The sequence below is a fragment of the Nannobrachium achirus genome (genome assembly GCF_963921795.1).
Source record: "Nannobrachium achirus genome assembly, chromosome: 2".
Lineage (NCBI taxonomy): Eukaryota > Metazoa > Chordata > Actinopteri > Myctophiformes > Myctophidae > Nannobrachium > Nannobrachium achirus.
In genome coordinates this window covers 62,152,485-62,180,290 of record NC_137811.1, presented here as the reverse complement: position 1 = coordinate 62,180,290, position 27,806 = coordinate 62,152,485, and the positions used below count along the sequence as shown (strand labels likewise).

General features: G+C 39.7%; 2 protein-coding genes across 2 annotated transcripts; both read left to right on the top strand.

Moving 5' to 3' along the window:
* Positions 1-98: 98 nt before the first annotated feature.
* LOC308299484 (T-cell surface glycoprotein CD4-like) lies at positions 99-23,622 on the top strand (the record flags this gene model as incomplete). Its single annotated transcript, XM_080743263.1, has 9 exons — positions 99-156; positions 16,913-17,027; positions 19,693-19,758; positions 21,481-21,549; positions 21,941-22,111; positions 22,343-22,495; positions 22,761-22,994; positions 23,395-23,495; positions 23,575-23,622. The coding sequence occupies exons 4-9, from the start codon at positions 21,492-21,494 to the stop codon at positions 23,620-23,622; spliced, it is 765 nt and encodes a 254-aa protein (XP_080599389.1). The 5' UTR covers positions 99-156; positions 16,913-17,027; positions 19,693-19,758; positions 21,481-21,491.
* Positions 23,623-23,674: 52 nt separating this feature from the next.
* On the top strand, positions 23,675-26,821 carry LOC308304914 (uncharacterized protein). The gene is made up of 5 exons (XM_080749539.1): positions 23,675-23,769; positions 25,027-25,296; positions 25,903-26,009; positions 26,180-26,235; positions 26,684-26,821. Exons 1-5 carry the CDS (start codon positions 23,679-23,681, stop codon positions 26,712-26,714), a joined length of 555 nt encoding a protein of 184 aa, XP_080605665.1. The 5' UTR covers positions 23,675-23,678; the 3' UTR covers positions 26,715-26,821.
* Positions 26,822-27,806: the final 985 nt, after the last annotated feature.

The window sequence follows — 27,806 nt, the reverse complement described above, 5'->3', positions numbered from 1 at the left end:
ATATATCTCTCTCACACACACACCATGGGATCACTGCACTCTAACTTCCTGCCTGTGTGTGTGACAGTGTAACTGACTACAGTGTGTACAGTCAACGAATGCCACAGCAGAACTCATCCACGCACTGAACACATCTCCCGTCAGGCCGTCACACAGGTGAGTAGCTCCATAATGTTGTGGTCACCACAGTGGTTACCTTCTACATCTATACAGACTCACAACAAGCTCACCTCATCATAGAGAGTGAACAGAGGTTAACAGTCCTGGATCTCATTTGCTGTACTTTGTCTTTCATTGTATTTCTGTGGTTTCTAGCAATAGAGACATTATTGATATAATTTGCCTTAGGCTACTATGCTACAGTACTTGTTATTTAAGTCCCAGTGCAGCATTTCCCAGAGATGTAGATATTCCTGTTCTATAGTCTGTGAGTTATTTAATCACATTTAGAAACAGAGTCCTGAGCTCATACACTGTAACACCATCTTCAGAAGGGTTATACCGATGTAGATGTTTGATATATCTCGCACGTAAGGATAATGTTTTTCATTTATATAATAGGCTATAGACAAAATGATTCAATATTTAAATAAGCTATCCTCCGATTGCTTCTTTTTTAGATCATTCTACAAATTATTCAGCTATCATATGAGTCCTTTCCCTGCAGTATATGGTTCTGCTAGCTATGCATACAGTATTAGCTCCATTGATTTTCATTGTGTTGTTAAAAGGAATTTGCTCTCCTTAAGAAAATGAATTGAACTAAAATACGTCTCCATATTTTGGGGGGTGTTGAAATAGTGCTGTAGTTTACACAAACACAGGGCGAACTCTTGCTCCCGTTGCCTACTGTCCATGCTAACATTAAAGAAGGGACAGATTTCTAGTGGTTGAGACTCCATTTTGAAAGGCCCAGTATATATTAGGTGTCTTTTTTTACTCAGATTTGTGTTTGTAATGCCTGAGATTACATTCCTTCATAAGATCTTCAATACAAATATTGAAAGTATTTCGTTTGCAGGATTTGGGTAAGGCTGCAAACAAAAGTTTCACTTCCCAACATGAGGATTTCTAGCTAAATCCTTTTGGTGGAAAGTGAAAATGTCCCACTCTGATACTTTTCCATCGTAGTTGCTCTATTCAAAGAAGTGCAGTAAGATGTAGAAATGAACTTGGAGTTGCAAAATCTGCCACTGACTGCAAAATCTGCCACTGACAGATTCTATATAAGCCAAACAAACTGAAACGTTACACATAGAACCCATAACCTTGCCGACAAACACATGAACTAGCGTCTAATTTGGAGGCAAACATTCTGTGAAAACAGCATCACGTTTTGACATGCTGTGAGTTTGTACATTTTTGGCAAAGGGAAAATAGTAGGGGACGCCTAGGGTCTTTGATATAGGCAATTTGACCAGGTGTTTCTACTCAGATTTGTGTTTTTAATGCCTGAGATCAACAAAGAATAATCCACTCACAGGGATGTGAAAATACAGTATCAAGATAGACCTGGTCATTTTGTGGTTCGGTCAAACAGACTCTCTGTAATGTATTTCTGCAAAACCTTTGGTAGAGCATTATTTTGAATAATGGGGAAAGATGTCCGCTGTCTCCCCTCTTGTCAAACTGATTTAAGATAACACTAGATGTTTTGAGTGTCTTGACTTTTACTTGAGTCATTCTTGTTGATGTTGGTCTTCTAGACGTCACTCTGTCTGGTCTTGGTTTAGTTTTCAGTTTACAGTATGTGGAGTTCCTGAGGTGCTGCTGACTGACTACAGGGCAGGCCCCTGGTTGAATACATTACTTGTAGCATCTAAAAATAAAAAAATGTATTTCTCTTAAAAGAGATTTTAATACTTCCATTATGTTCACATCAGAAAGACAGATGACCGCAGTGACACGGGAGGCAAAGATTGGACCAAATATAATCCAAGGCCAGGAAGGGAAATAACTATAACGGCTCCATAACTCACAGCTGAATTAAACACTTTAAATAGTTAACATTGTTGTATTCTCTCTTCACTCTCTCTTTTGGTTATACTAAATGATCTCAAATTTAGCAACACATAATCTATTCCTATCGTAAAGGTGCACGTTTTACCGTGGTCACTCAGGACAATTTATGGCTGCTGAATATATTCTAAATAAGAATGTGTGCATCTGCATTCTGATAGTAGTAGTAATAATCTGGATTCATATATATTTATAATATTTGTGACTTACTACTTACTGAGATGTACTTTATAGGCCTGCAGTAGATTTCTTATATTCTATCATGCTGTGCAACATCAATATCCACCAGCCCTGATAAGATTCGTAAAAGTCATGCTTGACACAAGTGTTTACAAATACTAAAGGAGAGTTTATTTAAGCATGAGGTGATGATTACCGTGTAGTAATCTTTGGAATGTTGAATGTTCACATAGATTAGTCGGTAGAAGCTAGTACAAGCTAATAAAACATATTGGTTATTAATACAAAAAGAGGCCAGGAAGCTTGAAATATGTTTAAAGGATGAGCTACAAGATAAAGCTTTTCAATTTAATAGGATCTATAAGCATACAGTGTGAGGCTTTTGGAAAGCATCTCCAAAGCATTGTTTGATTGATTGAATTCTTTAATAGCAGTCTGCATAGGAAAAGCTGCACATGATAGTACAGTTCACATACAAGGTCTAATAGGATTTAAACCCAAGAAAGTACTGTCTTGTTTACATTTGGTCTTTTTGTACTCATTTCAGTGAGACATTAAATGACAGAAAAATATAAACAGTATTATGCAAAAAACATCATATAACAGTCAAATCAGGAATAACAAAGGGGGTCAGGGGGCATATGGGTAGGCTTTGTCTTTTTACCAGTTCTTCGAGTTGCAGCCACCTGTAAATGGCTTTTCAGAGAGGTTTTAAAGGAGAGTAGGCCATCAGTAGGGCATTCCACATTTGTGTGGCATTAACCCCCTTTTGAGCCAAATCTGGGTTGGACATAATTAGTGGAGCTGCCTCCGGTGTTGTGATTGTGGACATCTGACGTTTTGGATGTAGTTTGACAGGGACATGGGTATCTTAGTGGTGTAGTGTATTTTGTACCCATAGCAGCACATACTATTGCATATAATTTTCTCAGTGCATCTACTATACAGTATCATACTCCTGAATCCAAAATGTTCAATGGATAGATGTATAGCTGGTGGTGTAGCTGTCATTTACCATTATATATTGTTAAATAACAGTCCCTGTTTCTCATCTGTCAATTTTAAAGAATATAATTTAGGAATTGGGTGATAAAATGTTATTGTGGAAGAGTTTATACCACGCTCTTTCCATTGAGTTATACATGGACATATTTTGAATGGCAAACGATCAATGATAATCGTTATGAAGTCTGATATCAGGTTTAAAGCCCAAGGAAAATACTGACTATACTCCATTGAACCATTGTGTGTGACTGAATGTCTGTACATGTTGGGATTGGAATGGCTGAAGTCAGGAGGTGCTGAACCACAGAACAGACAGATATCCAGTGTATTTTAAGAATTAATAACATCCCAGTGCACCGGAAGAGAGAGCGAGCACGTACTGGAGCTAGCAGGTGCTCTCTCAGCCCCAACATGCTCTGAGATCATTATTAAGTATACCCTAGTCTTGCAAGGATGGGGAAAAGAGTGGAGTAGAATAGAATATCATTTATACATTTGCCTTTGGTCTCATTGAGGTGTAACTAAGATAATACTGCAAGACATGAGGAAACATGATAGTGTTTCTAGCGTACGGTACTGTATGTTCTCGAGAAAGTGCAAAATGCGCTATTCCTGTGTGGAACTGGTAAACTTTCAGGTTAACCACTTACCCCATACTTTGTTGACCGCGGTCCCCAAGGGGTCCCCTCATTTTTCCCTCTACACCAAATATCTTTACAGCATGTCAAAACGTGACGCACTGTTTGCCCCAAAATTGGTCGCTAGTTCATGTGTTTGTCGGCAAGGTTCGGCAAGGTTATGGCTTATATATGTACAGTAACATTTCAGTTTGTATGGCTTATATAGAATCTGTCCTCCTTTCCCAGCCAAGTTCATTTCTACATCTTACTGCACTTCTTTGAATAGAGAAACTTCAATGGAAAATGATCAGAGTGGGACATTTTCACTTCCCACCAAGAGGATTTAGCAAGAAATCCTCATGTTGGGAAGTGAAACTTGTTTGCAGCCTTACCCAAATCCTGCAAAACTAAATATTTTCTATATTTGTATTGAAGATCTTATGAAGGAATTTAATTAAGGACCCTTGTGCACAGTATTGCCGCAGGCTAATCTCTGAGAACGCTCATAACACAATAAGTTTAACATCACTAATAAAGTTGTAAATATTCCATCTAGCACCATTTTTAAACAATCCCCTGAGGACTGTGAAGCCTTTCTTTTTTAATGAGAAAATGTTCGGGATCAAATAATCTTGTATGCATGTGACCTGTCTGTAATTGGCATCTAAATGTACAGTGCTCCATGGACACATTTGCTTCCATGAGAAGACACCCTCGGGGACAATATCCTACATATACTAGGCTAGGCATAGTATAAATAAAAGCATAGCAAAAAAAAAAGGTCAAAGTGTAATTAAGGTTTTATTTTTTTTCATGATATCCACAATAACGTATACCATCAGTAGTATTGGAGTACCGTAGTATCAGAGTACATCGACACAACTGCTCATCGAGAGAATTATGTTTCGCATCTAGCCTTAAGTTATTGGTCCAGAATGCAGCAGCCAGGCTTTTAACCGGAATACCGGACAACATGCAATCTGACCCCACCTTTATTGGTCTCTCATTAGTTTTGGAAAAGATTTTACTGGATTCTTTTAAAGCTCATAGGCCTATTGATCTTTCTTGAATTGAAACTTCCTCTGGCAGCACCCTTCTGGCTGGTCCAAGGTCACTGCAGATTGAGAGCTAATGCTGCTGGACTTTAGAACAACCTGCCCACTGATATTAGATCATAAAACTCAGTATTATACCCTTTTAAATCGGTTAGATAACTTCTTGCCGACTGAGAAGGAGCTTCTTAACTTGAAACACGTTGTCGGTGCAGACTGCATCTTCTTGTTCTGTATGGCCTTTAAGCGTTTTTTCTATCTATGCGATAGTGTGAGCAACAAAAATGCTAAACAAATATTTTACTCATTGAATGTATTACTATTTTGTTGTATTTTTATCACTTTATAACTATTTTATAGCATTTTATGTTTTTTTTGTCTTTGTTACTGTTATGCTTTGTTGTTGTTGTTGTTGTTGTTGTTATTATTATTATTACCCTTATATCATGATGCTAATAAGAAGGAATGGTTTTATTCACTTAAATTCTATAAATCTGTTTGACCTGAATCGCCCAGGGATCTATCCTCGGCCCCCTCCTGTTTTCCCTCGGCACCAAATCTCTTCACGATCGGCTATTTTCACTGAATGTTTGCCCCAGAATAGGGATTATAAGGTTCCTGTGGTTAAGATGGTCACATTTCATGTCCTTGAGCAGTGTGCACTGGAACATTTTGAACAATTTATCAAACCCATGGTTCTCAACGAGCTTTGCAGTAGGATTCATGCGTTAAGCCGTATCTGTTCTGTTAACACGTTATTCCTCAATTACGTTTTTTGGTCTGCGATCCTGTCAGAATATGTTGCGACCTTTAGATGCCATTTGCCAAGCCATCGATTACAAAATAGTTTTACCCATTTAGACTGGAAAAGCATCTGTGTCACTTTAGATTTTAACTAATCATTATTTTTTACTTTAGCTATTCAAAAATAGCAGATATACAAGCTCATAGCGCAGCACAGAGTGTCGCACTATGAGTTTGAAGATCTGCTATTTTTGAAAAATCATTAACATTTGTACAAATCTTTGGATATATATATTTTTAAAGCGAACATTTGTAACTCAAATCTTTGCTACTGGGGGGTGCCTTGAACGTAATATTTTGAGAGTGGTGTCTGTGGCCAAATACATATAATTTCGGGGTTCCTTGATATGAAAAAGTTTGAGAACCACTGACATAGCAATATACATTTTACAGAAAACTGTTAAACAACTGTAATGTATCATTGCCCTGTCATTAGACAAGACTTCAGGGCGGCTGTAGGTGAGTGGGTAGAGGGGCCATCTGGTAATCATGAGAAGGTCACCAGGTCGCCCCCTGGTCCATCCAGTGTCCCTCAGCAATACCCTCAGCCCTTAACTGCTCATCCACTGCTCCTAATAGCTAGGAGGATGCAGTGTACACATTTCACATAATGTGTGCTGTGACAAATACCCCCAAAACAACTAAACAGGAGTCTTTTTTTCTCTTTGTCTTTTTACAGCAGACATGTTAATACTGACATGTTAATGTTATTCAGTGTTTCTCAACTTTTCTTTGAATACGTAGAGGGAAGTCGTTGAAAGAGCATTTTTTCCCTATAGGCTATATTACATTAAGTCCCAGCCTCCTTCGCTGTAATTGAATTTCTCATTGAAATGTACTCTATAGTCAGTATTTCATTAAATATTTGCTCATAAGGATTAGAATTCGCCAAGTCACTGTACAAAGTAGATTTAAATCAATTCATTAAACTGAAATGTATGCTCCCTGCAGTATCACTCAGTGAGATTTTCAGCAATGTTATATTAATTATCCTTTAACTGAAATACAAAACTGTTTATAACACTGCAGAGAACAAAGACCAGACTGTCAAGACAAATGAGGCAAGGGCAGGCAAAATAATTAATATGTTTGATATTGTACGTGTGTGAGATTATGTGATCGTTTATATGCAGGGATGGGGCAACCTTTAGGGCACATGATCACTTAAACATTTTCCAAGGCTGCCGTGATCACCCACTACCAGACAGTAGTCTAAATATATAGGCTGCTAATTAGAATAATACAAGATAAATCAATAATTGCATAATAAAACTTCAATAATCAATCATTTAATAATAAAGGTAAGATTTTTTTTTATCAACTCAATTGATCACGTTAATAACCCAATCTGATCACCTTGTAGATCAATAAGAGGTGGTTGCCCACCTGTATATGTGATCGTTTATACATTTGGTTTACGTGTGTGAGATTACCGTGGTGTGTGTGATAGTTTATAACTTTGGGAAAGTGTGTGAGATAGGGCTGATACTGTATACAGTAGTTTGGGGTATTTATGTGAGATTGTGTGTAGATTTTGTGACAAGCCCTTTTATTTGCACTCTCTTTTTTTGCCAATTTACCTGCTATTTATATTGAATTGTCATGACGTGTTTTGCTTTACAATCTGACTGGCCATGCTTGTCATTAAATGACAACCATCTGCTATTTGATCACTACCACCTGTTGTTTGCACCCCACATGTCAGCGATTTGATTCTATGTATTGGTTTGTTGCCCAGCAACGTATCTTGCGCAGGTGTCTACAGACGTGTATTTGTACTAAATCTGACCAGTTTGTGTCTGAAACTGAAGCAGGTGTTTCCTCTTCTCAAAATGATGTATAATATTCATATGAAACACTAGGGTTCCCTTTCTCACAGTTTCATAAAGATCCACATCATTTCTCTCATTTACTGACTCTCTCTCTCTCTTTCTCTCTTTCACACACACACACACACACACACACACACACACACACACACACACACACACACACACACACACACACACACACACACACACACACATGCCGCACATTGCAGTCATCATTCAAAGAGAAACTGAGATAGTTAAAATGCTATTTGACTCTTCCCTCTTGTGTTTCCACTCGGGTTGGCATTTTTACGCTGGTAAACTTATGTCATTTTCTGATAAGACCTCAGCCCCAGTGTTATTGTACCATTTTCTATGGTATATTTTCAGGACATTTCCGACTTAATTCCCACAGTGTAGAGACAGAAAATAACATGGCAGAGAGAGGAGATGGCATGGACAATGCATTGTTATGGTCATTGTCCCGCACTGGATCTTGTGATGTTGAAACTTACTCAATGATGCATCTTCAGCATGAAATGTTATGAAATAATTTATATCCAGTTGGCCATCATAGATCATAGATTAGATACGTATTTTCTGCCACAAGGGAAATTCAGTATTTTCAGCCCAACCCAGCTGATTCGCTGCCCACAAGGAGTGCGTGAGCAATTAGGGGTTAAAGAGTCTTGCTCAGGGACAACACATCGACATTGCTACCCTGGCCTGGAATCGAACCAGGGACAACCAGGGGCTCTGGTTCCCAAGGCGGGCTTTTTTTTGTTGTTGATTGATTAAAGAATTTATTAGAAGTTTGCAATAGAAAAAAGTACAGTTTCATGATAGTACAAATCACTGGTACAAGGTCAACTAAAAGGAGATCCTAGAAAGCCACAGCTTATTTCCACAGGAACCACACTTTAAGTATCTCATATAACATTGAAAGACAGACGGATAGAACATAGTACCTTATCTAGGATAATAGTTTCAAAAGCAGAAAAAGCATAACATCAAATACAGAAAAAAAAGGGAGAGGGGGAGCATGGGCCAATCCATGAAGCCATTGGGTCAGAATGGCCAATCGGGGAAGCCGATGCCTACATTCCCCCCAAGCACAGTGAAATTCAGTGTGTTCTCCAGTGCTCCACACACGCGGACAGACAGAAACAGACATCCATGGTTTTTCGGTTCTGGACAACCGTTGGTCCGATCCATTTGTTACTCAGCCCTGCACACCCTCAGGTCACACACACACTGCAATTTTGAAGTCAAACAGTCAGGCGGTGCCCAAATTATGCCTGGGACAGACAGACATACACACATAGACACACATTGAATTTATAAGATAGATACTGTAAGGGCAATTTATGTGGAGTGAGCAGTGCTATTTATGAGTTAATTATTAAGCTTCCCGCAAAGCTTGGCCAGTGTGGGATGGGGCGGGACATATGTACAAACAGACAAAGCCAGATGTAGGAGCGGAACGCTCATAAATGACGTAGACTGTTGATGCACAAACATACAACAAATGCCTATCGTCACCACTGACTGTGTGTGTGTGTGTGTGTGTGTGTGTGTGTGTGTGTGTGTGTGTGTCTTATTCAGATAAATGTCCCTACAGCTTTTCATGTATACATTTCCACTTCGACAGCGTGATTATGCGGCAGCCTAACAACAAGCCAGTGAAGGACATTTCCATTAGAGCAGTATGTGTACAGATGATGGAGGCAGAGCGAAAGAGTGGGAGAGATAGATAACAGAGTTGTTCTACGCTCGTGTACACTTACAAAACCCTCCGGTTTCAAAGGGCCTTGGCTTGCGTGAAGTTTCCCATATGACAGAGAAAAGCATTTTCACAATCATCTTGCAGAATGTCATTTTGTCTGTGATTCTCAACAGCCTGTTTTCCACTGACATTTCAACATTTTCTTATTTAGGCCCATTTCTAAACGGGGAAATTGAAGAGACAACATACTGTACTAACAGACAGACAGAAACTAGCTTAGATACTTTCCCTGTTGTTTCTCTGAGCAAGTCCCCAGGCTTCCTCTTGTTGTTTTCTGCACTACAGTGTTGTTCTCAGTTTACACACCACGTTTCCCTACTAGAAGTGACCATTAGCTGACAAAGCAAGAGAGAAATGGAGAATGTGCATGCTGAGAGAGATTATAGCCTACTGTATGTGCATGGAAGGACAAACTGAAAGAAAGTGGGAGATATCTTCTTGTTCTCTCTTCTGGCCCACACTATCTGTGTTTTTCCTCTTTCGGTAATGACGCGATTAGGTACACGACACCTCACTGGTTGTCTGACTAATGAGGGAGTCCTCGCTTTCAGGTATTTTCCACAGAAATAGCAGCCAGAACAAAACAAAATGTGTTTTTATATTCTGCGAGTGCGACAGAGGGCACGGTCAAATTCTAAGTGACAGATTTATTTGCAATTATCCCTTTAGGCGAATGTGCCATTATACTGAGCATGTTTTGCCAACCTAATGAAAATAATAATAATGTCAACTAACTTTTTTAATTAAAAGCAAATCCCTAAAAGCTAAAATACTAAGAAAAATGTGTGTGTGTGTGTGTGTGTGTGTGTGTGTGTGTGTGTGTGCGTGCGTGCGTGCGTGCGTGCGTGCTTCGTTATTATGTGCAGTATATAAAGGATGTTGGAGAACCCAGACATATCAGTCTCCAAATTTGGGCACTGTTTCAGCATGTGGCTGTTACCATGGCGGGGACGCATGCGCAGTACAGGCGGCGGTATCAGTGATGTCAGTTATCTCCAAATTTGGGCACTGTTTAGTATCAGTGATGTCTGAATGCGTGTATGTCAGACAGATATCGGACATTCATTGGTTTCATTGGTAGGATATGTGCTGTATACAGTCAGTATATATATTATATATATATGTTAGCTGTGGTTTGCTATTTTGCAATATACTGTATTTAAAACTCACTTTTTGGATAATATTCCATTTAACAAATAACATTACAGAGACTGTCTGTAGGTCATAAGAGTTAGGATTTGTCCTCTGTAAATAAAAGAGCTGGAAAACAAACAAAAGAGAAATGGTGAAAAACAGTTTTTGATGCAACTCAAATATGATTAAGGTACAGCAGCAAGATGCCACGGCTTTGAAGCTACATAGCTAACTATATTTGTGTCGCTTGCTTGGTTAATAATAGATTATGGAATCACATGCTTGGTAGTCTCAACGGGATCTAGCTTTAACTAGAACTACAAACATGCAGAAATGCTCAATGAAATAATGTTGAACATGCAAAACGAGTAATTACCTATAGGGCCTATATCAATATAATTCATAGCAGTTTCTATTAATATATCTAACTTAACATAATCCTTAGTTGATTGACACTATAATTTGAGTGTTATATTGCAGCTGGACAAATATTAACCGCTTCAAGAAATTGTGTTGTCAGGCATGGATATGAAACTCTTCAGTATTTAAATATTTAAAAAAGCAAAACAAATTGTGCGTTTCTTGCTCCATCATGATTCAGTAATTGCAGCAGCACCATGCATATTTATCATTCAACCCCTAACCTTGTGTGCGTGTGTCTGTGTGTGTGTGTGTGTGTGTGTGTGTGTGTCTGTGTGTGTGTGTGTGCGTGCGTGCGCGTGCGTGCGTGCGTGCGTGCGTGTGTGCGTGCGTGCGTGTATTGCTAGTTACAACTTATGGCAGTTGCAGAAAGACAGGTGTGGGGCCATAACAAACGGGACAGACGCAGGGGTAATGTTATTTTCTGTGAAACTACAGATGTAAGATTCCTGTGAGAAGAGAAGAATACAATCAGAAATTTAAAGGATTAAACAAATAGTTCTGGGCGCACATCATCCAATAGATTTTAAGAAGGCAATTCTTGCAGACGTGTATTAAATGGCTTTCTTTCTTTTTTTTTAAATTACTTTTGACATTCACTTTTTTCAAGGGGCAAATCGCTTAGTTTGTTGAATCCTGGGGAGGCAGTCTTTAAAAGTCAATCAAGTAATTCACTGCCTACCTGCCTGCCTGACTGACTGACTGACTGACTGACTGACTGACTGACTGACTGACTGACTGATTGACTGACTGACTGACTGACTTGGTGAAACATACTTGCAAAACAATTGCTCCATACTGCAAACAACCAGAGACGTTCCAGTATATCCCATTTGCTGCTGGCTTTCCTGACAAACTCAATATACTATATGCATTTCCCACAGTCAGCTACGTGCAGGCAGTTAATTTATTTTACTGGTTGATGAGTTAATTCAAATACAATCTGAACAGAAAGATGTCAAACTTTCATAACTTTTCCATAAACTCTTCTGAATCAATCATGAAAAAGATATTTCATGAACATATATCCAGCACTCTGCTCTTGCTCAGCAGTATATACATATAATGTGCTCATTTGATCAGATTAGATTAGAACATTAGAGCTTCACTCATGCTCTCTCGCTCTGCATTTTAGAACGGGTAAATTCGGCTGCACCAACAAAGTAGTAAAAGTGAGCAGGAAAAATCTTAGTTCATAGTAATAGACGTCACATTGGCAAGTTAAACATTGAAAAACTATGAAAAAATAAAAAGTTAGATCTTTGAAAGCAGAAAAGAAATCATAGGGATATACAGTAGCAGAGTATACTGTATACCGTAAGCACTAAGGAACTGTAAGAGGATGTCAAACACGCAGCAGAAGTCAATGCGTTTTAAAAGAAGGTTCTTCCTCAGGCAATACAATATTGCCTGAGGAAGAACAAAGAAACCTTTTTTGTTATTTTTCATAGATTTGGGGCCATGCCCCCACTGTTCTTTGTTGTTACAATTTAAACACATTCACATCGAAATGTAAAATTAGAATCAAGTCAAGTTTATCTCTAATCGCTGTAGGGCTCACAGGGCTTACAGGCTCACATTTTAACTAAGGAAACAAACAATCTCTTTTTCTTAGACCCTTAATTAGGAGAGGAAAAACTGCCAAGAAAAAAAAGGAAGTAGTAAGGACCACAAATGAGGAGACCCTCTTCCAGAGTAGACTGGCATGGGTTCAGCGTGGGCATGAGTCCAACTGAACTACGGTAGGTTGTTATTAGCGGCAGTACCTTAGGTAGTCTAGTTAGATAGTATGTCATCGCTAATTTTAAGTCGTTTATATTTACAAGACTAAGGGCCCTATCGTCTGACGGGCACACAGTTGCTATCTCATTTCTATTTTCCAACCAACGCAGCGCAGTTGTCACTTTTACCCTCAGAGCCCACACTGTCTATAACAAATGATTTTGTGCCCATTTAGCGCCCATGGAATTAAAATGAGGTGTGGTTGCTCACCCAGTCCATACTCCCCTAAGTACACCTTCCTTCTGGGTTTGCTCTATGGCCTGATTATCAGACTGAAGCGTGAAGCAGTCCACTGGAGTGGGCAGGGTCTATCTATGGTCTCTGGGGCCAGGCTAGGTTTGATCAACTTGATGACATAGAAGGGGTCTTCAATGTTTTCAGGCCTAGGACCCCTTAACTGAGAGATAGATGAAGGAAGGACCCCCTCTCTGATTTTCATCGATTTCATAGGTAGATTCATAGACTTGTTTGACAGCACTGTCATCAGTTGATGTTGGATTCGTGATAATGTGTTTTTTCAGACATTTAATCACTTAAATTGTTGATACGTTGTAAACCTAGACCTATCACTCGTTACTTGGTCTGCTCTTTTTTTACCTCCACACCCAACCTATTTGCCAAAAATAGTCGATCTACAAGCTCTCAAAGCCTAGCACTGCGAGGCGTTGATAGCTTGTAGATCGGGGATGTGAGGGTTCAAGTTGTGAATCTAAAAGAATTATCCTATCACACAAAGACACGGTGGCCCCCTGTAGTAACTCTGAGGACCCCCTAGGGGTCCCGGACCCCCGTTGAAGATATAAGAAATACTACCTCCAATGAGTGAGCCATGTCCCTGTGTTGTATCCCAACGGGTACAACTCTGACAACGGTTACAAGGGGTATTGCATAACTGTGTTGGGCATGCATTCCCAATTTGCATCATTCCCCACCGATCTAGTTTAATCTAGTTTGATTAATTAATGAATCAATTTAATTCTCATTCACTTGCTAGTTAATTGTATAAGTGATATCTTGCTTGAGAACAGTCTGCCCCAGGGCCATAGAAACAAACTATTCCCAAATCAGCATTTGTCAACTCAACAAATGATTGTCACTGTTAAATCCGTAGCTAATTACAAATGAGAAGATTTGCTCTTTAGAGAGAAGTTTGCATTCAAAACAACTGCACACTCAGGTGATCATTAGAAACGCAGGTGGTGCTGCCAAGAAGAAAAGCACACGCAAAGGCCCATTTCATGTCAAGACCAGAGGAAGTAGAGACAGAGTTTGGTCTCCTTCATGGCAGAACAGAGCCGAGCAGAGAAGAATGCATGAAAGGGGAAGAAAACCTCAGCGAGTCAGATGAGGCGAGAGCAAAGATGTTTGTTTGGTCCTTGTTGTGGTTCACCTCAGCACAGTGTTTCTGTACTGTAATATGCTCAAAATCATATTCATTGATCCCATGTTCAGAATAATTCACTTCCCGGGGAATCAATTATGGTACTGTACGTCAGTGGTTGGTCCTTGTTTCTTGGCATGTTTTCTTTATCGAGACATTGAGAATGTTTTGAGAAGAACCTTGTGGTCACAGGCCGAAGGCACTGGTGGGATTCAGTGCTAGACCAGCCACAGGCACATGTGGGGTCCGAGGCGAACATGTTAACTGCTGGACCATCAAGATGCATGAAAATGACAAGTAGTCTCGAAGCATTCGCTTTGAAACTACTTTAGAGAACTTGCTTTCTCTGTTGCTGAGATGCACTCAAGTCTGTCCTTGGAGTAGCAATAGTGTCTGCTGTGATTCATTGTGTTTAGCTCCTTTCAGCTCCTAGTTCTTTACAGTTGTCACCTTGAAATGTGCCTCAATCTTATCTGAGGCGTTTCATTGTCTGCGTTTCATTGTCGGTAGTCTGTAATCTAAAGAATCGCCTCTTCAGACTCCACTTCATCCCGTAGCAGTTGCCGTAGCACTCGATGACCTTGCGGGCTTATGCAAAGGTTAAAATGTAGATACATGGTATGTAGACAGATGCCAGGTTTATTTGTTGACCTGGCATCCTATAGTTTGTATAGTTTCAATGTACAGATGATTTCTTTTTGGATATTATACTGTTTAGACTGATGATAGGTTCTTGGTTTACCTATGATCCTCGATTACTATTTCTATTGCAGTTGTGTTTACCTTGATTACTGTTAATCGCTCTGGATTCAGAGCGTCTGCTAAATAACTAATTGGAAATTGGTAATACAACAGACACACGACCGATGCCGTATGGGCAGAGTATTACAGAGATAGAAGTCAGGCTTGCATTACCTACACGTATACTGTGCACAGATGCTGACATAGGCTACAAGTGAAAGGCAGATTCCACTTTTTATATATTTTAAGCAGCTTTTTAACACCTGACTGTAGGTAGGCAGGTGCATAAGAGAAGGCCCTGGGCTCGACACCTTCTTTTCGTTTGTCTTCTTCGCATGCAGATATATGTATCACACAGGGGTACATTCAAGCACAGTCATTTGTCAGTCACAGTCAGTTTAAAGGATTAGTTCACCCCAAAAAAACTTTAAGTCTCCATGGTGTGAGTAATCAATAGAAAAAGTCATTTTGGGGGTGAACTACTCCTTCAAAGAAAGACAAAAAGGTTCAAACTAAATGTTGGCATTCTAGACCCGGGGTTTTCAAAGTGGGTGACGGGGCACCCTGGGGTGCCGCGATGGCAGTCCATGGGTGCCGCGAGATAATTTGATTACTTTAAAATATATTTGTATCATTTTCAACCACAGTACAAAGTTGTTTTCAGTACCAAAATGGCTATTATCTCAACTTTTTCCTCGCAACAATCTTCGGGAAAATAATGGCACAAATGCCCTTATGTTTCCCCTTATATGGAGATGAATTAATTTGAATGTACAATGCAATTCTGGTTTATGGACTGAAGTTTATGTGTTGTATTTTTCTTTAAAAATATGTTTTTAATAAATTAATATAAACTTTAGTAAGTGCGTCTTTAGAGTTTACACTTTTAGCATGTCATTAATCTTGCTGCTAGAGTCCTGAGGCAGTTTATGCTGCCGTGTATCGCTTGTGTCCACACTGCATTTGCCACCAATTTTAGTTCATAATTCTAAAACGATATTTATAGACATGACATTTTGACAATATTTGTAGGCGTTCTCTCTTGATCTGATGTTCATCAAGTATAGTAATTAATCAAAAAAGCAATCTTTCAATTAACAACAGTTTGAAGTTACAGTAAATAAAGGCTGTCTATAGAAAAGATGCAAAAATGCACTGTAAGACATTTCTATCTTGGCACCTGTTACTTTATGGGCTCTGCACCTACTGTTTGTTCATTTGCAGAGTTTTTCTAACAGTGATATTTACATTTTGTTCTGTACCGTAAAGGATAATTGTATACCATGGCACGCTGGAGTAAGGCGCATACAGTAGCTAATCTGTTCTGTCCATTATATTCATCTTAAGTACCCTGGGGCAAATTGCCAGAAACCTTGGCTAATAAGGGTTAGGGTTAAATGTGGAATCTTAAATTAATTGAAAATGTATTGCTGCTGTTTGTGGTTCACTGGTTATATCCGACTACACTTTGCATTAAACAGATATGTATTTCCGTAATATTGTCACTCATTGCACTTTTTGAATTTCAGTGAGACCTTTTGACCAAATTAACTTATTTTAACTTAAACAGTGGCAGAGATTATCTATGTTTGTCTGTTTTGAAACATATCCATTTACTATTACACACTGACATGACTTAGCCTTAGTTCATGTCTTGAATTCTGACACATTAATCGCTGCAGTAGTTATATCACTGGGGAAATAAAAATCAACGGAGCAGCAACAATAAATTAGGCCTGTAAGCCGGACATATCTTATTTAGAATGTGCTAGAGGTAGATAACAAATCTACAGAGACCGTTGGTTAATTTAATGTATGATAATAAGAGATTATTTTACACAGTTGCGTATATTAAATTAGTTGTCAGGTTGATACATTGGCAAAGGAAAAGAAAATATTAAAATAATCCCAGACTAATACAATAGCATAACTACATTGCCAGAGTTATAGCTTTTATTATCTCTTCATTAAATATTGTATAAGTCTCACTGTAACTCATTAATAACAGCTTGAATCACAAAAATATGAACAATCGGTTTAACTAATAGCTTAATCAGCTTAAAACAGAAGGACAATCTTGTTATTAAGGAATCCCACCCTATTTCTCTGTCAGCAGCCAATCACAAGGTCATACATTTGATTGTGGGTTTGACCGATAACTGTCTGTTTCTTTTCAGACCAATCAGTTCTGAAGGAGGTGCAACAGTCCTTTAAAAGATTTAGTTCTGTGAAGATTCAACACTTCCTGATAGCTGCAGCGTACGGGACACTCAACTACAGATACCATCTAAAGTAAGTATAAGGTATAGTATATGATGATGTCTTCTTATTATGCTCATATTAAATGTATTTTTAGCTATTATAATCAAGCTTATTAATCATAATTATTTAAAAGCTTGTAATCATTATTTGTATAATGTACACTTACGGATGTTTATCAACCTCTATAAGTTACACAGCCCAGTGTTGTCGCTACTCGCTTTAATTATGAATGTATTCTGAAGCATCTATTCTGTTATTAAGTGAATGGCTTATTGTGTTAAATTTAGTGTTATTCATATACTATATCAACAACACTGTATGGAAATAATAATTTACAGTGATTTAAAGGTGAAAATGAGCATTATAATAACATTCAATCAGATTTTCACACTTTTTCTCAGTCAACAGTCAATTAAGTTATTTCAGTCCATATTTTGAGACAGTATTGCCTTTGAAGTGTTATTTCAGGCTAAATGTAATTCAATACAATTAATTAAGCTCATCATTGCTTGTGGTGATAACAACATTGAACTAAACCAAAAAGTGATTATTTTAAACTGATCACATGTTGCGGTCCTCAAGACTTTCTTCTACGTTTAATAAAAAAAGAATAGTTTGAAAATAGTTAAAATTCTCTTGTCATTCCATGTTTGATGTCGTTCTCGCTGCGCAATGTTTTAGTTTACATAATTCACAATGAAATTCACAAAAAGAGTCTGCTTTACACAAACAACCTACCTCTCAAACAATATACTCTGCATACAGTATATATTATACGACAGGAGAGATTTGAATTAGCATTGAATATTTTGCATTAAATGGTGCATTTATATAGCGCCTTTACCCAAGGCGCTTTACAGAGATTGTGCATTACATTCACCCATTCACACACACATTCATACACCGATGGCAGAGGAAACCATGCAAGCCACCAACCTGCTCACTGGGAGCAACTAGGGGTTCAGAGTCTTGCTCAAGGACTCTTCGACACTAACTCTGGGGGAGCCCGGGATCGAACTGGGAACCTTTCGGGCCTACGTGTTCTAATGGCGCTAATGACTCTACCCCTGGGCCACTGCCGCATTGTATCAATAGAAAGGTTTCATTAGGTAGCCTATACCACAGGAGATAGCTCTACTTCTCTCCCTTTCCTTTTTAGTAGTCTAGTCTTAAATCTGCAGTATGCCCACAATCATACAACTCTATTAATCTTAATTTGTGTGCAACACACTCAAAACCTACTAACAACCATACCCAGGCCAGTACGCTGCAAAACTGCTACGCTGCAATTGCTTATGTCTTATGAAAAGCTTACCTAATTTGTAGGACCTATATGGTCTACGTGCTTCATAATTACACTGAAAATACAAAAGGACATAACATTCAGTCCAATTCACGCTTTACTGGTAAGAGCAAGCTGAACCTACAGTTCCATATGTCAGCGTTACACATTTATTTGTTCAGGCAAGGCAAGGACATTTTATTTGTATAGCATATTTACATTTACAGTTGCATTTAGCCTCATGAACCGTAATAGCGTCCTCTTTCTGGCTAGGGTGAACATTTGGTGAAAATTGCAGATCTACAAGCTCGCAACGTGAAGCGCTGAGAGCTTGTATATCTTCTTTTTCACCAAAAATGTTGTAGAGGGAATAACGTATATCTGTTGGGTTTAAGTGGTTGAATCTCAACAGTTGAAGATCTATTAGTAGTAAATGGTGCATTTACACACAGCGCCTTTATCTAAAGCGCTTTACAATGTGCATAACATTCACAGTCATTTTCATATGACGACGATGGCAGAGGAAACCATGCAAGGCACCTACCTGCTCATCGGGAGCAATTAAGGGCTTATGGCTCTATTTTTATTGTCTTAAGTACCAGCTCTTATAGCTTAACTTAAAGGCCTGGCTGTCCATATAGTCTCCGACCACCGAACTATTCATCGAAAAGGTCCGGTTCAACTACAAAATGACGCCAGGCGCTCCTGAAATTAGAGTTCGGAAAGCTGCACATCGGAAAGTCGAAACTCTCCGACGAAAGGTTTGGTGATTGAAGACAGTATGTTAAGACAATCAAAATACAGCCCTTAGTGTCTTGCTCAAAGACACTTTTGACACTAGCCCAGAGGGAGCCGGGATTCCGCTTCCCAGGCGGCAGCTTTAACTCCACAACGCCGCCACCAGTATGGTACAGTGTAGTATACTAAACCAGACAGTTTTTTTCGTGGAGAGTTCATGAACAGAACATTAAAAACCAATGTATCTTGGCCATCACTGGACCTTGTCAGGGCAAGATGAAGTAGGAATGTTCTACTTTACAAATGAACTACCCAAGAAATAAAGCCTATTTTTGCAGATGAGCTGCCTTGGTGTTTTATCCTTTGGTTTGGTATCAGCAAGAAAACTGAAGAAATACTTCTGGGTCAATATTCATTCTGTAGAGAGAGAGAGAGACCTCTCTTTTTCTTTTTCTTTTTTTACTTTCATTTCATTTAGTACCTGTTGTGGTTGAAAATTGTCAACATGGGGATATAAAATGCTCAACGTTCAACAAAATAATATTCTTCAAATCGGACCCAGTACCTGGCTAAATAAATAGGATTGTCACCCTGTGACACTGTGACAGTGTGCTGTATGCTTCTTTTGCCTTCTTGACTCTCTTCCGTTCTCTCACCTCTTCCCACCCCATACAGTAGCTGGCTGTTGAACCTCCGCCCCAACCACAGAAGATCATCTGCTTTTCTGGGTTAGCTCGGCAGGTGTGTGTGATGTGTTCTCCTGTCTGTTGCTTCGAACACAGTCAAACTCTCTATCGGATCTCTCCCTTGTATTTTGTTTTTGTTAAAATTGTCTACTCTGAATTTCAATTGTAACGCTTTTTACCCACAATATAGTACATACTGTTTACACAGAATTTATTAAATCCCATCAGATATCATGAAAAGCGCTTCCACGCAAATTTGTGCAATGTTGAAAATTACAACATAATGTTCATGTGTTGGTAAGGTTGTAAACAGTTATTTCAGGGACTACCGTAACTTTGATTTATTAGAGGCCTTCTGGTTATCAAAGGTTCCTCGTTTTGCCCCCCATAACGAACTGGGGAAACAAGATTCAAAATAAAGTGAAATAGTATAAGGAGGTGGTACACTTGTTCTAAGTGTACCACATCACTTGATGTGTTGTCATCAGCTTTGAGCAGTGAACCTTGACTATTCAGCATATTTACAGCATTATATTCATTAAATATACAGTAACACAACCCATTATGGATACGTATGTACTGTATGTAATCTTAATCATTATACAGTTGCAAACAAAATCGATGCAGAAATAATAATTCAGCACTCAATATTCTGTTCTGAATAATCCTTACACACACTGGCGTGAAAAGTCATAATTCTGTTCAATGCTCAAATGCAAATAAGTTAAAAGCACCAAACGCAAGAACCCTATGCCCGTTTTTCCCCATGGGGAAAAAACTGAGGAATATGATATGAGACAGTCCGTTTTTATATGAATTTTGAAATACAGTGCCACCTTGGACTCAGGTGACCTCCATCCGTGGTCTACTCTAACTACTTGGCGAGGCCTTTGGGATGCAACTGAAGTGTCCTTATCTGTAATCAGCCTGTTCCCACTTTTATTGGACACCAACATCGATATGGACGTGTCGACAAAGAAATCTATCAACAAAAGATGTTGTTTTTTTTCTTGTCAAAATCAAAACAAATTGTACACAACACAGAACAAAGCGACAGAAGGAAGGGAATAGAAAGAGAGAAAAACTGCACAGGAGAGACAGAGAGAGAGAGAGGGGATAAGAGAGAGAGAGAGAGAGAGAGAGAGAGATAAACATGTACCTTATAACCACACTCTAGGTGTGCTGCTGGCGCTGTGGTTGTTCTCTCTCTCATCAAGCGTGGAGAAATCCGCCTTTCGTGGAACAGCAGAGGAAGAGAGGGGGTGTGAAAGACAGAGAGGTGGAGGAGTGGCGGTACTGTTGGGGATTGGGATAAAAATCTACACCTCGCGAAATCAGGGCCCACCACAACCCCAGTGTATATGCTTTCCCTCAATCTCTCTCTCTCTCTACCTTCTCACTTCTTCTTTCTCTCCTTTCATCTTAAGCCCACCACGTCCTCCTCGTCTCTCTCAAAGCTCTTCCCTTCTTCTTTTTTTTGCTTTGAAAATCTCTCTGAATCCGAGACCACCACAAACCTCATCCTGTGTGTGTCTCCTGACTCCTGTGACGTGTGCCGGCAGCATTAGGCAAGGCTTGTTCTCTCAAGAGACTCAAATAGAGAAAATGTATCTCAATCTAACATGGCATTCAAACAAAAAGGCAAATGTTTCTGCTTATTGACAAAACGATATAATATCATTGTATTAGTTAGAGATTATATACTGTTCATAGATATGAAATATGATCCTGGTTGTCTGTAATATACCAATAATTCTTCAATAACTGTGTTTTTCAGAGTGGTGCAAAATGAAGGATTTTATCCGATGTTTCCCCATCCTCATGGTCCTTATTCCTGCAGCAACAGGTAGATTACCGTGCCAGAGAATGCTTTCAATAAATATTTTTCATGCCAGCTGAACAAATGTCAAGTCCAATATAAAAGGATAAATGGCATGTATTGACATATCTATCTATTCAGTTTTAAATCCCAGTGTGTGTGTGTGTGTGTGTGTGTGTGTGTATTTTCCACGAAGAGACCTAGTATGGATCCCTGGGGGACCTGGGTCAACTGGTTTTGGGCACCCATTGGTCTGCCGGTCCAGGGGCATACCACATGTCGCTGGTTCAAGTCCCGATCCCGACTACCTTTGCTGCGTGTCACTCCCTGTCTCTTTCCCCACTCAGTCTACTGTCCTATCAAAAAACATATTTTTAAACTAACTATAGGGTTTATGTTATGTTGTCTTTTTATCTAGGGACTGAGGTGGTGATGGTGTATGGTCAGGTGGGAGGGACAGTAACGCTTCCAATGGCCAGACAAGCAGGCGATGCCAAGGGATATGTCTACTGGACCATTGATGATGATTCAAACAACAAATTGCTCACTCGCAATAATAACTTTGAAACTTGGACACCTCCAGCAAAGGGTAAGCATTACATTATTCACATATGTAGCTGTTGTTTAGATTCAAACGGTATAGGGAATCTATTATGTATAGAATAGTTTAATTTGAAAAAGAGATATTGAGCATTTGCTTTTGCAGAAGATTAGACCTTACATAGGCCTACAGTACCTACTGTATAGATAATAATAATAATTGTGATTAAAAAAGCCTTCAAATAGATTTATCATGTCTGTTTTTGTTCCTGCAATGCAGACGGGAGATGGAAAGACAGAGTGTCTGGGTCCTTGAAAGACCTCTCCATGATCATCAAAGACCTCAAACCAGATGATTTCAAAACCTTCACTTGTGAAGTGATGAACAGCCAGAGGTCAATAATAAAAGAATCAAAATATCAGCTTCTCAAAAGTAAGAATAATCACAAAGTGACAAGTTCAGACAGTTACCTTCAAATATGAAATGTATGCTTTTGGCATTAGCCTACGATATGTCCACCTTGAAACAAACATTATCAAACACATACTGTATATAGATAAATTACAATGGAAATGAACGTCTGTGCTGTATTTCATTGCACTATAAATACATTCAATTTAATTTACTTTTTCTTCTAAACTTACTTACTGTACTTACACATTTTACTTCTCTCCATTTCCACCGTTTTCCGTGTTAGTGACTGTGAGCCCAAACAGCACTGTGCTAGTCGGGGAGAGTCTGTCTCTGAACTGTGAAGTACAGGGGGGAGCAAAGCCCAAGATACGGTGGGTGGGTCCCCACGGACAGACCAAGCAACAACCAAATGTACGCAGCATTGCCGTCAGTCAAGACCATGGAGATTGGACCTGTGAAGTACATGTAACACATAATGACATAAAAGCCAGCGGCAAATCCTGTGTCACCGTTGTAGGTGAGCCGCTTTGAGAAATCATCAGGGTTTGTGTTTGTGTGCGTCTGTCTCTAAAAAGGCATGCCTGTCTGCATGTAGGCATGCATACATTAAGTGTGCATATGTTTAGGGGTGCCCCTAGAGGGAAGAAGTAGAACTTTGCTGGGGCCCAAAGTGTGTGTGTGTGTATGTGTGTGTGTGTGTGTGTGTGTGTGTGTGTGTGTGTGTGTGTGTGTGTGTGTGTGTGTGTGTGTGTGTGTGTGTGTGTGTGTGTGTGTGTGTGTGTGTGTGTGTGTGTGTGTGTGCAGTTTCACATTCACATGGTAGCTCAGACTTGTTGGCAGTCCTGGTTAACACCTGGCTCACACCTACTGTGTTTTTTCTCCCCTCTTCCTTCCCTCAATTCATTTCTTATCTTCAGACCTCTCCCCAGGCCCCTCGGCTCCTCTTTACGCCCTTGTGTCCTCCCCTCTCAGCATCCCCTGCTCCATTCCTCAGCGCATCTCCTGGGAACTCCTCAAGGCAAAGGGCCTCAAGGGAGGCACCTGGAGCTTCGCCCCCCTCTCTGGTGTTCCTCAGACGCTCTTCTCCTTCTCGCTAGAGAGGGACGGTCCCCCCACCTGGAGGCTGGATCGTGACAGCACCATGATGCTGGTGGACAAAGACCCCCAGAAAAGGGATCTATCCCTGTCACAGAAGAAAGCAATGGAGGCCGACAGAGGAACCTATACCTGTGCCCTGGAGTTTAGAAATGGCACCACCCTGAAGAGGAGTGTGTACATGGAGGTGTTAAAGAGTAAGTCGGAGCCACTCTGTCGTTCTGTGATATCATATCAGATGAAACGAGGGACAATAAAGGGGGTGATATTTTCTTAACCACTTAAGGCCTATACTTTGTTGTTCCACAAATAGCAAAAATAGCCAATGCAACAACGCATTGCACCATGCCGCGAGTATTTTTAAGAAAATAGGGATGTTTTAACACATTTAACCCTCACCCTGACCCAAAATAGGGCACCAAGGTTAATGTGCTTGACATATTTTAGTTTCTTTTTATCAAGCATATCAGACAGTCTACAGTTCCAAAAAATAAATTAATACATTTATTTCAGTCTGACCAGCAGCAGGAATAAAACATGTCCACTGGCAAAACAATGACTGGGGTGGGGGGTATTAAAAAGCAGAGGAATGGACCCCCTTCATCAAATTGAACCCTGGATAAAACACAGACAAGATGGATGTCTTTTGATATCCGTTTGTTTTGCTCTCTGTTTACTACTACAACCTCTTTATTTTACTCCCCCGCCCTGGTTCTCATTGCCATTCGGCGCAAGTACAGTAGGAGATGATAATCTCTTCAGTTCTGTTCTGTCGTGCCTGGCCAGTTTCCTTCTCTCTCCCTGTTGTGAGGTTTTATTGGGAACTGTGTCCCTGTTGGGACATGTGTCTAATTCAGTGGCTAATACACTTGTCTGCCTCCATTTGTTTTAATACCAAATAATGAGCCTCTATTCTACCAGAGGAGTGCAGCGGCACAGTGAATTATAATTGGATTCTTTGTGCTCCTTTGTGTCTTTTATAATATACTACTTCACTCATTCCTTTCCCTCCCTTTAACTCGTATTTAACCCAGCCGATTATGAACACATTCTTGCACTAAGAAGCAGTTTGTGTTTGGGGCTATTAACAGAAAAAGGGAGATTTGTATGTTTGTGCATACAGTACAGTACTTGCCATGCACTCACCTTGGGAACTGCCTAGTACAGTCAGTGAGAGTACATGTGAAACTGCTGGACATTAAGCAGGCATACAGTAGCTGCACAGCCGGGGTTCAGTGCTTTTCTCAAGGGCACAGACGTGGTGAGAATTTCTCATCCAGCTCCCACTTCCAGATGTTCATATACCGTAGCCTTGTGGGGAAGCCACATTTCTGTCATGCTGCGTTGTCATGGTACCTGTGAATTATTTATACTTCTGATATGGATATGGATAAAGGGTAACACAAACTTTGACCATTCTTCCCTTCCTTCCTTCTTCTGTCCTCCTTCCCTAGTCTCCTCCTCCCCACAGCCCCGAGATACAGGGCTAACAGTAACAGTGGGCCAACAGGTCAACCTGACCTGCAGCCTTGGACACGCCTTGGCCTCTGACCTACAAGTGAAATGGCAGCCACCGAACCAAGCACCAGTGATAACCTCCAGCCCCCAGCCCCACGCTATCTTCACCATCGCGGCGGTGAGCGAAGGAGACGGCGGGAGGTGGAGGTGTGAACTCGTTAGGAACAAAACGGTGCTGACATCAGCCGATATCATGCTCAAGATCGGTAAGTACACAGGATGGAAGTGGTAGGCACAGGAAGTGAGACACGGAACGCAGCTGTGGTCACAGTTTTAATACTGTAGAATTTCAAGGGACTATTTCAAGGACATTTCATCAGAAAAAAACCCTACAACTTATTCTGCACACACACACACACACACACACACACACACACACACACACACACACACACACACACAGGTTTGCATTTGCTACTTTGTGGGGACATTACTCATAGTCTACTATCTTTATGGGGACATTCCATTCATTTTAACCCTAACCCTAAATCCTAACCCTAACCCTAACCCTTAACCTAACCCCTAAAGACCTTATGGGGACGTATTAATAAGTACCCACAAGGTAGTGTGCAAGGATTGTACTGTCTTTGTGGGGACATGAGGTCCCCTCAAAGTAGTATTTCCTTGTCCACACACACACACACACACACACACACACACACACACACTTGCCCGAATAAGTATTCATAAGTTATATTTCTAAGTTCTTCTTTTTAGGAATTTAACCTAACCTTAACCAAATAATACTGTATCTCATGAAATTATGTCAACTACATAATTTATACTTGACTATTTGTCTCTGTTGTACACAGAGAGAGCCCCAGTGGACATTTGGCTGTATCTGACCATAGTCGGTGTCACCGCCATCATCATCCTAATCCTCATCCTCACTGTCATCCTCATGCGACGTCACAGGCAGGTGTGTAAAAATCTTTGTCATCATTCATTTCTATGTCAGATTCTCTCTCTCTTGTGTCTCTCTTTGTCTTGCTGTCTTGCTTTTGTTAACTCTTTCTGTCACAATATATTTGCACTTTCTCTTTCTCTCTCTCTGACTCTTACTCTTTTTATCTCTCTCCCTCTTTTTAGCAACGGGGGAGGATGACACGGAGGCACCACAGGCATCAGTTCTGCAAATGCAAAAAGTGAGTACTATTGCCAGGTCTAATGGTAATACTCACGCACGCACGCACACACACACGCATGCACGCACGCACGCACGCACGCACGCACGCACGCACACCAGGACCAAAATGTGATTATGCCCTTGACCTTGGGTATGGGCTCTTGAGTAGCCAAAACATTATTATTATTATATTTATTATTATTATAGATGACCTAATTACTGTTAATTAGTACTGTTACACTAGGTATAAGGACAAAATGGTTGTTTTAGGCACTAGGTTAGTTCGAGATGGTTGGGTTTAGGTATGGCGTATGGGTTCGGCGTGAGGTCAGAGCATTCATCTGGGTCAACGGTTAGCCAGCTCTCAGAAATTGAGCACCGGTTCAGGAGCCACAACCTTATCATTATTTTATTTTGCTGCCATGATCTTCTGTTCCCTCACCTCAAATTCTGTTTTTATTTGTCAGCCCCAAACCAAAAGCGTTCTACAAGACATAGCCTGTTCCAGAAAGACATGGTGAGGAGTACCATGTCAGAACTCAGCAACTGAACGTTGGCCAGACGAGGCCAGTATCTCAATGTGCCTCTCTCTGGCTGACTCCAGAATGAAGACATTGAAATGAAGGTTTTACCTTGCTGAGATGCTTAGATCAGACTGTAGGCCTATGATTTCAGGCCCCATGTAATCAGCAACCAGTTTGGATGATTACAAACATCAACTTTCTTTATTATTATGTTTTTGTTTGTTGTATCGTAGGTATTAAATGCTATTAGCACTTGATTTTACTGCAGCACATGCAGCAATCATGCTCGTGTTCCTTTCATAGCTTTCACCATTATTGCTTGTGAAAATTACAAACCATAACGGAGCTATGAAATTAGCTGCATTCTCTTTCATTTAGGTTGTGAGAGAGGCTTTTGTAAGTCCTGCTACTCCAATTGTCTTTGTCACTGTTGTTCTGTTGTAATATTGATTATACTTTTTGTTTGGTGACTTCAAGATCCTTTGATGGTAATGACATTCACTCTGTATATAATGTATTATAGTAATAATAAAGTAGAAAGCATATAAAGGATATTACAATATTGACATTATCATTCACTTTTGGTTATGAAATTGCCACATTTTGGCTTCTTTGTTATGAACACGTTGAGCTCTGCAACGTGCAAAATCTTTATTATGTAATATTTACATTTACATTCATAATATTATTATTCATCATAATTTATCATAATTAATATTAATTTGTGGATCCATGCTAACTTCATAACACACATGAAAGCCATCCTGCATAAAGAACAATTGGGAAAATGGTCTGGCTAAAAGCTGTATAGTTTATATATGAACTAATTGACACAAAACAATTTCAGTCGATTTTTTTTAGATTCGACTAAAATAGAAAGAATGGCCAATAGTTCAAGCTTGTAGGTCTATATTTTCACTTTTTTCTTAATAATCGTTCATTAATTATAATCGAGGTAAAAGTTTGAAGTAGTTGTGATATTGATTTTTAAGTCATATCGCCCAGCCCTACCCTGTCAACCATACTGCTCAATGCATTCTCTTTCAGGAGAGTGAATCTCACTTTA

Excerpts from the sequence above, each read along its gene's own strand:
- LOC308304914 (XM_080749539.1), top strand. The coding sequence starts at position 23,679 with ATGGAGGCCGACAGAGGAACCTATACCTGTGCCCTGGAGTTTAGAAAT. Across the intron at positions 23,770-25,026 it reads GTACATGGAGGTGTTAAAGA|TCTCCTCCTCCCCACAGCCC; the intron begins GTAAGTCGGAGC and ends CTCCTTCCCTAG. Across the intron at positions 26,236-26,683 it reads CAGTTCTGCAAATGCAAAAA|CCCCAAACCAAAAGCGTTCT; the intron begins GTGAGTACTATT and ends TTTATTTGTCAG.